The sequence below is a fragment of the Cetorhinus maximus genome, chromosome 25, assembly GCF_964194155.1.
Source record: "Cetorhinus maximus chromosome 25, sCetMax3.hap1.1, whole genome shotgun sequence".
Lineage (NCBI taxonomy): Eukaryota > Metazoa > Chordata > Chondrichthyes > Lamniformes > Cetorhinidae > Cetorhinus > Cetorhinus maximus.
In genome coordinates, this window is record NC_135903.1 from 17,077,094 (window position 1) to 17,090,768 (window position 13,675).

At 43.6% G+C, this 13,675-nt stretch overlaps 1 protein-coding gene across 1 annotated transcript in view; it reads left to right on the plus strand.

Moving 5' to 3' along the window:
• The window catches only part of adam11 (ADAM metallopeptidase domain 11), a 114,339-nt gene that overhangs the window by 14,799 nt on the left and 85,865 nt on the right, over positions 1-13,675 (plus strand). Inside the window, exon 2 of the mRNA XM_078529561.1 lies at positions 13,315-13,397. Within this exon, the coding sequence (XP_078385687.1) occupies positions 13,375-13,397 (23 nt within the window). The 5' untranslated portion in view covers positions 13,315-13,374. The remainder of the gene's footprint in view (positions 1-13,314; positions 13,398-13,675) is intronic.

Sequence of the window (13,675 nt, forward strand, 5' to 3'; positions counted from 1 at the left end):
ACATCTGCTGATATGAGGGGGGAGTAAGTTAATCCTTCACAGGTTGAACCTGTATTCCTCATGCATCCAAGTATTTTTTCCCCAAGTTAGTCAAGTCACAGATCACTTTTTCAAAGTGAAGGTCAGTAACGTGCCCCCTTACTCTTAGCAAGCAAGTCAAGTCTCAGTCACATTGTTGTTTGAATGTTTTTTGAAAATACACATGCTATGGATTCATCCATTCTTCACATCATAATGTTGAAAGTACAAAATATAATCAAAACTGTATTTCAAGAATGAATGTTTTATTGATTTTACAACAACACAATTTTTTTGATTGCAAATAGTCTATTTAAAACTGATAAAATTGAATATGTGGTGTAAACCCCACTATTACATAAAACTTCATCGTTCTAATGTTTCCTTGTTGAACAAAAGCAGGCCAGTCACGCGATTTCTGATATTAGTGCCAGGATAATTGATTACAAATTTGACACTAGCCTAAACATTACAAGGAGCTTCTTACTGAGATCTTTCACCATGAATGGCTATGACAATAATGGAACTAATAGAATACCTGAGGTCATTCAGAAAAAAAAATGCAGAAAATAGCGATGTTTCTTCAACATAAGCCAATGTAAACATTGCATTTAATTTGTGGAATAAAATATTGAACATTACTTTTCAGGATGGCTTTTCAGGTGTCGAATGAAAATTGGTATAGTCACAGGACCATCAAATGTTTCCGTTCCACATGTTTTACGGACAGCAGTTATCTTTGTAACCGAACTTCTATAACCAGATGATATGGGTTTTGATGACAGCATGACCGTATAGCTTGCAAGAGCAATACACGGGTTACATGCAAAGTAATCATCAAAGTGACCTCAGCTGAAATGCATTCAATGCAGTTAGTACATGTAATACATGTAACGCTGCCAAAGTTTCACTTGTGTGTGTTGATGGTCTGCTCAACTGTCCTTCTGTCCTTTCCAGGCACACGGCCATAGAGAGCTTGTGCCAGGGTCAGCCACAGAAGGTTTGGGGTCAGCCACGGAAAGCTTTTGTGCCCAGTTTTTGGGGTGAGCAGCAGTTGCTGGTGGTAACCAGGGCAAAACCCTTTATTCATGAAGTTGAGTTGCGCCCTTTGCCTCCAGGTATTTCCATTGACTCTAGCAAACAGACCTCGCTTCACGTGGTCAGTGAGAAAGGAAGGAATGGGGAATTTGTTGCATAGATTGTCCCTGACTGACAAGCTGCTTGGCCAATCATTGCTGTGGATCTGGCAGTGCAGTCTTCAAAACAGTCAATCAGTGGTGGCAATGGGTGGGGTCACGTAGGAGAAGAACATAACCTGTGCTGGATTCCACATATTGTGGTTCGCGCTGATCAACTGTATCGTACTGGGATGAAAAAAAACACAATTTTTTAAATTGAGGAATGTCACCAAATCAATTTTGGCTAGGTCAAGGGAAGTCGTGAGTCATTTTTGTTCAAATCAAGTCAGGGCACAAGGAAAAACAAAGTGACTTGAGTTGGACTTGAGTCTAAATCATTGACTCGAGTCAACAACTTTGGTATTCTTACATTAGTGTAAGAATGCCACAAGATTTATAGTATTGTTTATAGGACCATAGGAATCAGAGTAGGCCATTTAGCCCCTCCAGTCTAATCTCCCATCCAGTGAGATCAAGGTTGGGAAGGCCCCAGGTTTTATGTCTGGTCTAAAATGAGTTAGCTGATTGATTCAGCCAGAATGGCACTTGGGTGTTGCAATTATCCTCAGCACTATTGGCCTAGTAATGAGAAAATCGGTCATGGCTTCTTGTTTCCTGATCATGATCTGGAGATTGTTTCGTGGAAAAGCCATCCGTATGGACATTGACTGAGAAGAAGATTGATCTCAAGTATGAAGCTGTCATGTTCAAGTGGTTCGCCAACGTTCAGTGTTTAAGTTCACTGGAAACGAGAGAGTACTAGAGGGAGACTGACTTTTGTAGGATATGCGTCAAGATGTGTCTGTAGTTTCTGGAAGTGGTGGAGTGGGGGTGGGGCAGGGGGCTGGGTGGCAGTGCGCTGGTAACAAGAACATTGCAGCTGAAATCCTGGACAATTTGTGAAATCTGATTTTTCCCTTTCCCTGGTTTCCTCCCCAAAATGTACCACCAACGGTTATATAAGGCATCTCTTTGGCGGCCATACTTTTCAACAGGTATGCAATAAAGTCGGTCATTGGTTAAAGATATTAAAGGGTTAGCAGTTTTTAATGATGATGGGGTTCTGCCAGTAACAAGGGAGTTCTACCGAAAACCAGAAGATGGCCTGTTTGGCATGTTTTACGTGGCACTTGTTCAATTACCAAACCTCTCATCTCAGTACAGCTTGAACATTGCTTTAACAGCATTTGGCCTCCTCCAGAGGTGCCCAGTGATTATTCCATCTTCTGTTTGTCCCCAACTGAACAGACATCAAACGAAGCAGAAATCTGCTCTCTAAGAACGTCTGCCAAGAGAGGGAATTTGCAAATTTAATTTCATCGTGGAAAAAAATCTGTATTCTTTACTCAGAATTCTCTATGTTGCAAAAATTGCAACGCCAGTCGGAATTTGACAGAGAAATGAGTCAACATAGGATGCGCCATTTTGAAGCAGTGCAATTTAAATCGTTAGGGATGGATATGGGCAGCTGACGAAATTAACTCATTGTGTTTATCATTCAGTCTAGAGTTGTTTTTAGAATTAGTCTGATGTAAACAGTCATCCTTGTCTCTGTGAAATTACTCATTTATATTTCACAACAGCATTAGGACTGTATATTTTGCATGGGCTGCAGTGCCTGTGCAGTCAGGTGACCAGGACCTCATGAAATTTATCAAATAATTTTATTGCCTTTCATAAGGTTTTAGGAGACAATATATTTCAATATATAACACAATTCATTAATTCATTAATAGATTTCATGGGATCCACTCCCCTTGTGGACCAAATTTTATGATATTTATTATTCTACTGTGATTCAAAAGGTCCATTTGCTTGGTTGTATCATTTCTTTTCATAAAGCATATGCTCTATTATTTGAACTAAACTCACCTGACCAATAAATTCCATTTCAGAAATCAATTTACTTCTGGCACCAACAATCCTGTCTTCCTTACTGCAGATTGCAAGTTCTGAAATATTCAGAAGATGGTATCCCAACAAGGATACTTGGTTCAATGAGAGAGATGAGGCTGCTTACTGACATTTACCGACCATATGTCTGAAAGAAATGAGATTTCTTTCTTAATGAAATGGCTGCCCGGCACACACACACTGCATTGCTTTAAATCGCAGAGAAGCTTCACAATTTATCGATAGTGACTCTTCTCATGATAAAACGCCTAGGCCCAATTTTCACTCCTCAGGCAAGTAGCAAGTCGGAAAATTTCCTGGCACGTCACACCCTCCTTGGGGGAAACTCCCCCAAATGGCACAATCTTCGTTCCTGGGTTGGTGGGGCTTGGTGAGGTGTGGGATAGAGTTTGGCCCACTGTCCCTAGACACAGATTGAAGACAGCTGTGTGCCAAAGCAGGCTATTTAAAAGACGTGCCTCGGCTCTTTAGAACTTTGTCCCAGTTGTTGCATTAAATTTTAGGCCATCTAGCCCTCGCCTTGACCCATTCCCTATTCCATCTCTTTGCCCCCATGTTAACTTAATGCCAACCCAGGCCCCACACCCGCTCCCCCATTGTCTCTTATAACCCTCATGCCATCTTAATGCGAACTCATGCCAATGCAAACCCCACCCACTGTCATGAGCCCTTGTAGCCCTCATACCAACTCAACACCCTTGACCCTTACATCCTCCATGCCAACTCACCCAGTACCCAACATGGGCAGACCTCAGGAACCATGTTGAGATGAAATAAAATAAAGATCTAAGTATCTATTGCAGCTTTCACTAAATTAAAAAAAGCACTCCCATTTATGAAAGCCTATTCAAAACTTTGAAATCTCCTCAAGTTCTGCATCCTTTAAAAAAACAAACTTCTATTCATAATCCTACATCAAAGATAGCTAGTCCTTTAACAGTCTCTTTCAGCTGTTAATCAAATTGTGAACTTGGGGCTCCCTGCTTCGATAATTGTAGTTTGTGGAACATAGCCAAGTACTCACAATGTCATAAAGATAGCCTTTGGGGAAATGTCAACAAACAGCTATTGTAACTGCTAGAATGGAGCTTTCTGTGATTTGTACTTGATACTTTCCCTCCATAGTCTTCCATTAGGGAATTTTCACAGGAGGTGCACAATGAGCGCAGTTGATGTTCACATTAATTAAAGTTTTAATCACTGTCAAAGGCAGCCTGTTTTTGTTTTAATTTTCAAAGGCTGGGAGTATAAATACCTTCACATTCAATGGCATTATCATCACTGAAATCCCCCCACTATCAACATCCTGGTGGGCTACCATTGACCAGAAACTGAACTGGACTAGCCATATAATGACCATTGCTATAGCAGCAACTTACAGGCTAGAAATCCTGTGGTGAGTCACTCACCTCCTGACTCCCTAAAGTCTTTTCACCATCTACAGGGCAAAAGTCAGGAGTGTGATGGAATACTTTCAACTTGCCTAGATGAGTGCATCTCCAACGACACTCAAGAAGCTCGAAACCATCCAGGACAAAGCAGCCCGTTGATTGGCACCCCATCCACCACCTTCACTCTCTCCACAATCAACACACAGTGGCAGCAGTGTGTACCATCTACAAGATGCACTGCAGGAACTCACCAAGGCTCCTTGGAGACAACCTTCCAAACCCACGACCACAACCATCTAGGAGGACAAGGGCAGAAGACATATGGGAGCACCACCCCAGGAAGTCCCCCTCCAAGCTACTCACCATCCTGACTTGGAAATATATCACTGTTCCTTCACTGTGTCTGGCTCAAAATCCTGGAACTCCCTCCCTAACAGCACTGTGGATGTATCTACACATCATGGACTGTAACAGTTCAAGAAGGCAACTCACCACCACCTTATCAAGGGCAATTAGGGATGGGCAATAAATGCTGGCCTAGACAGCAATGCCCAAATCCCATAAATGAATAAAAAGAAACATTGTGACAATTCTACAGACCATTATCACCTTTCAACAGCATTTACACCTACTCTTTAAAAAAAATTGTGACTTCCACACTGTGGGCTGAATTTTCTGGCGGACGTGTGGGTGGCGGAGCCCACACGTCAGCGCTTACGCGAGCGTCCCGACGTCAGCGCGCGGCATCGCGATATTTTGGTCGGCGGGTGCGCTGTGCAGCACAACCCGCACCCGCCATTAATTAAAGGCCTTGTTAAGGCCATTAAGTGACCAATTGACGAGGATTTTGAGGGGCCCGTGCGAACTTCGGGTTGGCGCACGGGCCCAACGGGCAGGCGGGTAAGTGAGTTTTTAACAAACCTCATCCACTGGCGGGATGAGGTTTGATTTTGAGTTTTAAAAAGTTTAATAAAGTTTTTGTGTACTTTGTTAGTATGTCCCATCTCGTCTGACATTTTCACATGAGGTGGACATGTTAATGATTTTTTATTGTTCTATTTTTAATCTTTCACTGCCTTTCAGCGATCTCCCTGAGGCACCACTTAGCCTCAGGGAGATGTGCGCTCTTTCGTACGCATGCGCGAGAGAGCGCACTCTGGCAGTTGGGGAATCCCCCCCACGCCCGCACAGGAAGTCCATAGCGCTTCCCATTGGGCGTCACGCTGGGCGGGCCTTAATTGCCCCGCCCACGTAAAATGGCGGCGGGGCCCGTTTCGGCGGCGGCGATTGGCTGCCCGCCCACCCCCAAGTCGGTCGGGCCCGCCCGCCCGTCAAGAGCAAAATTCAGCCCTGTGAGTTAAGACCATAAGGCCATAAGATGTAGGAGCAAAAGTAGGCCATTCGGCCCATTGAGTCTGCTCCGCCATTCAATGAGATCATGACTGATCTGATAATCCTCAATTCCACTTTCCTGCCTTTTCCCCATAACTCTTGATTCCCTTACTGATTAAAAATCTGTCTATCTCAGCTTGAATATACTTAATGACCCAGTCTCTACAGCCCTCTGCGGTAAAGAATTCCACAAATTTACTACCCTCTGAGAGAAGAAATTCTTTCTCATCTCCGTTTTAAATGGGCGACCCCTTACTCTGAGATTATGCACCCTGGTCCTAGACACTCCCACAAAGGGACACAACCTCTCAGCATCTACCCTATCAAGCCCCCTAAGAATCTTATACTTTTCAATAAAGCCACCTCTCATTCTTCTTAACTCCAATTGAGTACAGGCCCAACCTACTCAACCTCCCCTCATAAGAAAATCCCTCCATACCCAGGATCAACCTAGTGAACCTTCTCTGGACTGCCTCCAATGCCAGTATATCTTTTATTAGATAAGGGGACCAAAACTGTTCACAGTTTTCTAGGCGTGGTCTAATTAGTGCCTTGTATAGTTTTAGCAAGACTTCCCAATTTTTATACTCCATTCCCTTTGAAATAAAGGCCAACATTCCATTTGCCTTCACTATTACCGACTGAACTTATATGTTAGCTTTTTGTGGTTCATGCACGAGCACCCCCAAATCCCTCTGTGCTGCAGCTTTCTGCAGTCTTTCCCCATTTAATAATATTCAGTTCCTCTATTCTCCCTGCCAAAGTGAATAACCTCACATTTTCCCACATTACATTCCATCTGCCAAGCTTTTGCCCACTCACTTAACCTGTCTATATCCCTCTGTAGACTGCGTGTCATCCTCACCACCTACCTTCCCACCTATTTTTTGTGTCATCCGCAAACTTAGCGATAGTACATTCACTTCCCTTATCCAAGCCATTAATATATATTGAAAATAATTGTGGCCCCAGAACTGATCCTTGTTGTCATCCTGAAAATGCCCCACTTATCCCAGCTCTCTGTCTTCTATTAGTTAGCCAATCCTCTATCCATGCTAATATACTACTCCCAACACCATGGGCTTTTGTCTTATTAAGTAGCCTTATGTGCGGTATCTTATCGAACACCTTTTGGAAATCCAAATATATTACATCTTTTGGTTCCCCTTTATCTATCCTGCTTGTTACCTCCTCAAAGAATTCTAATAAATTCCCCTTCATGAGCCCATGCCGACTCTGCTTGATTATTTTATGTATTTCTAAATATTCTGCTATTACATCCTTTATAATAGACTCTAACCTTTTCCCAATGACAGATGTTAAGCTAATTGGCCTATAGTCACCTGTTTTTTGCCTCCCTCCCTTTTTGAATAAGGGTGTTATATTGGCAGTTTTCCAATCTTCTGGGACTTTTCCAGAATCTAAGGATTCTTAGCAGGTTACTACCAGTGCATCCACTATCTCTGTGGCTACTTCCTTTAATATCCTAGGATGCAACCCATCAGGTCCATGTGATTTATCGGCCTTTAGCTCCATTAGTTTCCCTAGTCCCTCTAATGATAGTTATTGTATTTGTTCCCACCCCCCCTTGCCCCTTGATTATTTAGTTTTTTTGGAATGCTATTAGTGTCTTCTACCGTAAAGACTGATGCAAAGTATTTATTCAACTAATCTGCCACTCCCTGGTTCCCTATTATTATTTCCCCAGCTTCAATCTCTAAGGAGCCTCTGTTCCCTTTAGCCTCACTCTTTCTTTTTATATATTCAGAGGAGCTCACTGTCAGTTTTTATATTACTTGCTAGTTTACCCTCAAAGTTTGTTTTCTCCCTCTTTAATTTTTTTTGGTCATCTTTTGTTGGTTTTTGAAACTTTCCCAATCCTCTGGTTTACCACTAATCTTTGCCACATTGTATGTTTTTTCTTTCAATTTGATACTATCCTTAACTTCCTTAGTTAACCATGGTTGGTTTACCCACTTCCTTGAATCCTTCCTCCTCATTGGGATATATCTTTGTTGTGAGTCATGAACAATTTTCTTAAATATCTGCCATTGTTCATCAACTGTCTTTTCTGCTAAACTCCTTTCGCAGTCCACTCCAGCTAACTCTTCCCTCATTCCTTTGTAATTATCCTTTTTTAAGTTTAGCACAGTTGTTTCCGACCCAAGTTTCTCACTGTCAAACCGAATGCTAAATTCTACCATGTTATGGTCACTGTTCCCTAGGGGATCTTTTACTTTGAGATCATTAATTAAACCTGCCTCATTACACATTACCAGATCCAAAATAGCCTAATCCCTGGTTCTAGGATACTGTCCTGAATACATTCTATGAATTCTTGCTCGTGGCTACCTCTGCCAATTTGATTTTGCCAATCTACATGAAGATTAAAGTCACCCATGATTAATGTACTGCCTTTTTCACATGCCCTCATTATCTCCTGATTTATTCTCTGTCCTACAGTATAGCTACGTTCAGGGGGCCTAAAGACTACTCCCACCAGAGTCTTCTTCCCCTTGTTATTTCTTATCCCCACCAATATGGATTCTACATCTTCTGATCCAAGATCATTTCTTGCTATCATACTTATTCCATCACATACTGACAAAGCTACCCCACCACCCTTTCCTTCTTGCCTGTCCTTTCGAAAAGTCACATACCCCTGAATATTTAGTTCCCAGCTTTGATCTCCTTGTAACCATGTCTTCGTAATGGCTATAAGATCATACCCATTAACATCTATTTGTGCCGTTAATTAATTTATTTAGTTCTGAATACTATGTGCATTTAAGTAAAGAGCCATTAATTTTGCATTTTTCCCCCCTTTGACCCTATTTACTGCTGTTTTTTTATGTTTGTACACTCTGTCCCTTCTTGTTACATTCTGGGTATCATTACCTAAATAGCTACCCTACAATGTTGTCATATCCTTTTGCTTTGTAAGCCTACATACCCCCTCTCCAGAACCCTCCCCCCCCACATAGTTTTCAGCCCTCTCTACAGCCCTAATTATTCAATTCGCCAGGACACTGGTCCCACCAGAACAGTTTCCTTCTACCCAGTACTGGTGCCAGTCCTGAAACCCATTCCTTCCACACCAATCTTTGAGCCACACATTTAACTCCTTGACTTTATTTACCCTATGCCTATTTGCCCGTGGCTCAGGTAGTAATCCTGAGATTATTACCTTGGGGATTCTGCATTTTAATTTAGCTCCTAACTGTTCAAATTCTTTCAGCAGAACCTCCTTTCTAGTCCTATCAACGTCGTTAGTACCAATGTGGATGATGACAACTGGATCCCTCCCCTTCCACTCCAAGTTCCTCTCCAGCTCTGAAGAGATGTCCTTAACCCTGGCACCGGGCAGGTTATACAACCTTCGGGACTCACGCTCATGGCTGCAGAGAACATTATCTATCCCCCTAATTATATTGTCCCCCACCACTACTATGTCCCTATTTCCTCCCCGCACTTGAATGGCTCCCTGTACTACGGTGCCGTGGTCAGTTCACTCATCCTCCCTGCAGTCCCTGCTCTCAAGAACCTTGTAACTGTTGGATAATTGCAGTGGTCAAAAGCTAGCCATGGGTCCCCACACCTGCTTCACCTTCAGTCACACCCTCCTGTCCCTGATCACAGACAAATTTGAATTACCTAATCTGAGGGGTGTGGACGCCTCCTGGAGCAAAGTATCCAGGTAACTGATGTGACACAGTGGCTGCAGCTCGGACTCCAGCTCCTCAACTCGGATTCGAAGTTCCTCGAGCTGCAAACACTACAGATGTGTCCGCTCTGGATCACCTTGCTACCCACCAGCTCCCACATGCTGCAGCAGCAACACATCACCCATCCTGCCATCACTATCGTACTTACTTAATTAATTAATTACTCTAGTATCCCTGCTCTTTACACTTTATTGTAGTTATTTTTTTTTGCACCAGTATCGATCTTATACTTGACAAACTTTTTTAAGAAAAAGAGAGGAAAAAAAGACTAGAGACCAAAATACAATCTCCCTGAAGCGCTCAACTCCAGCACTCTATTGTAAGTCGCACTCAAGTGCTAAATCGTACAAAATTGGCTACTTATATATGCCCCTAACACAAAAGGCCTATCTGAGTCACTTAATGAGGACCCTGTTTCAGCTGGTTCTTAATTAAGCTGCTTTTTCACTTGAATATACCCTGATTAAGGCTGGCAATTCCAGAATTTAAACTGTAGGTTTCAGTTTAATGCCAACTACAATCTAAATTAGGTTTGTACAAAATAAAAATTTAGACTTTCTTACCCAACAACTGCACACACTCCATCCAGGGGAGATGGTAGCATAGTGGTAATATCATTGGACTAGCAATCCAGAGGCCTGGCCTAATCTCCTGCCGTCATGGGTTCAAATCCCACCACAGCAGCTGGCGGAATTTGCATTCTATTAATAAACCTGGAATATAAAGCTGTTCTCAATATTGGTGATATTGAAACTGTCATTGAGGGTTAAGGCTCTTTCTGCAGCAAAATTGGGGTCTGTTTCAACTCAAGCACTGAGTTCAAATTGCCCTCCTGAGTTTGGGTTTCCCTCATGTGTGACTCGCACCCCACCCCCTTTCCCCTACCGGCAGAAATTGAATCTGTCAGAAATGGGCTGGAGCTGCCACATTGTCCACCATTTTATAAAGGTCCGCAGAGGATCTGATATTTGAATGTAATTTGTCTCCTGTTGTGCACACTCTTAAAAGCACTCATTCCAGTTAAGAACATGAGAAATAGGTGCAGGAGGAGACCTTTCTACCCTTTGAGCTTGCTCCACCATTCAATACGTTCATGCTGGCTCTACCTCAACTCCACCTTGCTGCAGTTTCCCTTTATATATTAATTCCCTTGTACTGCAAAAATCTATTGATCTCTGTGTCATGCTTGCGGACTGAGCGAAGGTGTTCCACAAAGCGGTCACCCAGTCGGCGTTTAGTTTCCCCAATGTAGCGGAGACAGCATTGGGAGCAGTGAATACAGTAGAATAAATTGAAGGAGGTATATTGAAGCAGTGCTTCACCTGAAAAGCGTTTTTGGGCCCTTGGACGCTGAGGAGGTAAAGAGGCAGGTGTTGCACCCTCTATGATTGCATGGGAGGGTGCCATGGGAAGGGGATGAGGAGTTGGGGCTGATGGAGGAGTGGACCAGGACGTCACATGGGGAACCTTCTCTACGGAACGCTGACAGGCGGGTGAGGGGAATATGTGTTTGGTGGTGGCATCATGGTGGAGTTAGCAGAAATGACAGATGATCATCCTTTGAATGCAGAGGTTGGTGGGGTGAAGAGCAAGGACAAGGGGGACCCTATCATGGTTCTGGGAGGGAGGCAAAGGGGTGAGGGCAGAGGTGTGGGAGATGGATCAAACATGGTTGAGGGCCCTGTCAACCACTGTGGGGGAGAACCCTTGGTTAAGGAAAAAAGTAGACATGTCAGAAGCGCCATTTTGGAAGGTAGCATCATCGGAACAGATGCGACAGAGGTGGGAGAACTGGGAGAATGGGATGGAATTCTTAGCGGAAGAAGGGTGTGAGAAGCTGTAGTCAAGGTAGCTGTGGGAGTCAGTGGACTTGTAATGAATATTGGTAGACAATCACCGGAAATGGAGACAGAGGGGAAGAGGAATGTCGGAGATGGACCCTGTGAAGGTGAGAGAGGAGTGGAAGTTGGAAGCAAAATGGATAAATTTTTCCAGGTCCAGATGGGAGCATGAAGCAGCATCAATACAGTAAATCGATGTACTGAAAAAGAGTTGTGGGACGGGGCCTGAGTAGGACTTGAACAAGGAATGTTCCACATATCCCACAAAAAGACAGGCATAATTGGGGCCCATACAGGTACCTGCAGCCACACCTTTTATTTGGAGGAAGTGAGACAAATTAAAGGAGAAATTATTCAGTGAGAGAACAAGTTCAGCCAGGCAGAGGAGGGTAGTGGTGGGTGAGGATTGTTCGGGCCTCTGTTCAGGGAAGAAGCAGAAAGCTCTCTGACTATCCTGGTGGGGGAAGAAGGTGTAGAGGGATTGGATGTCCATTGTGAAGAGGAGGCGGTTAGTACTGGAAATTGTTGATGTGACGTAAGGCATCTTCTCTTTAGCTCTGGGCCCCTCGAAATGTTAACTCTGTTTCTCTCTCCACAGATGCTGCCAGACCTGCTGAGATTTTCCAGCATTTTATGTTTCCATCTCAAATTTCCAGCATCAGCAGTATTTTGCCTTTATCTTAGTTTTTAATTCACTACCACTTCCCTTCTAGGAATGCCTAACTTGAAGAAGTGCTGCTCTTTTCTCCGACTGGATTTCCACTTGTCTCTTTCACCCAGTTCACCTTCGTTGCTTTTCAATTCCTTCCTGGTGTTGCTGTCTTTCATTAAACAAAGGCCATGTTTGCCCCTTCAGGTGGATGTATATGGTCCCATGGTGGTGTTGCGAAGAAGAGCAGGGGAATTATTCCCCGATGTCTTGGCCAATATTTATCCCTGAGTTAACATCACAGCAATAGATTATCTGGCTATTATCACATTGCCCTTTGTGGGAGCCGACTATGCACAAGTTGGCTGCCGTGTTTCCTATATTAGAACATTTCAAGTGTACTTCATTGGCTGTAAAGCACTTTGAAACATCCCGTGGTCACGAAAAGCTATATAAATGCAAGTCTTTTTCATGTCAAAAATTGAGGATCCTTGTTGTGGCTCCCGTGCACATTCCAAACCTCAGATCAGAAGTTCAGGAAGCCCAGCGCAGGGATGCTGGGAGTTGCAGTGCCAGGTCAACCACCACTGACTATAAAATTTTGTTGGAGCTGTGGTGAGCTATCAAATTGGTTCATTGAATTTTAATACCAGGGTGAAGCTTCATCGGAGTCCATGAGCACGAAAGTCTGGTGAAATGTAAAATTGGATGTTGATTCACTTTTTGCATCCTTTTCGCTATCGCCCACAACCAAATTAAGATTCTCCCTGCACGCCTCCCCACTCGGCCCACAACCCACAGCGTGAGTTTTAATCCCATCACGGCAGTTTGAGAATTTGCGTATGTCACTGAACTGACTCTGTTAATTGTTCAGATCAGTGCACTTTTGCAGTGTCTTCCAGAAAGTGTAGCTCTTCGTTGTGAAATTATGAATACACTCAGGTCCCTCTCCATTTGTGGGAATGTGGAGTTATACTGCAACCTACATCAAGATGAGAGTGACGAAACTGGCCTCAAAGGAGAGTTTTTCCTTCAGTCTCGACATAGTAGCGCACAAGTATAAAAGGAGCTTAAGAAAGTGGACTGGTGGTGGCTGGAGTCTTTGAGGTATCATCATCCATTTTTCCACTTGCCGGTTTCAAGCATGTTACAGAGCCTGTTGCCTGGTGTAGCACTAACCAGACTGCTATTGTTGCTGTTTTTCAGGGCAGTGAACATTGTTATTATCATGGAAAAATCAGAGGAAATTCCAACTCATTTGTGGCCATGTCGACATGCCATGGACTGAAGTAAGTACAGCTACCTAGGGAAGCACTCTGCTCCACAACGCCATATCTGCAGGAAGAGAGTAAGGGGACACAGGTGTGAAGGGAGAGCCCAGACATGCCGGGGACACTGGACCCTGTGGGTTTGAGGCAGGACCTCAATTAGAACTTTTCTATTTACTTGCCGCTCAACATCTGGCCAAATTGAGAAGCTGGCAATCGGCAAAGCCAGCAAGTAGAAGTTTGCAGTAGCCAGGAAAGATGGGGATTTGTGTGGGGTATCAGACCGGCAGTATGGAGGG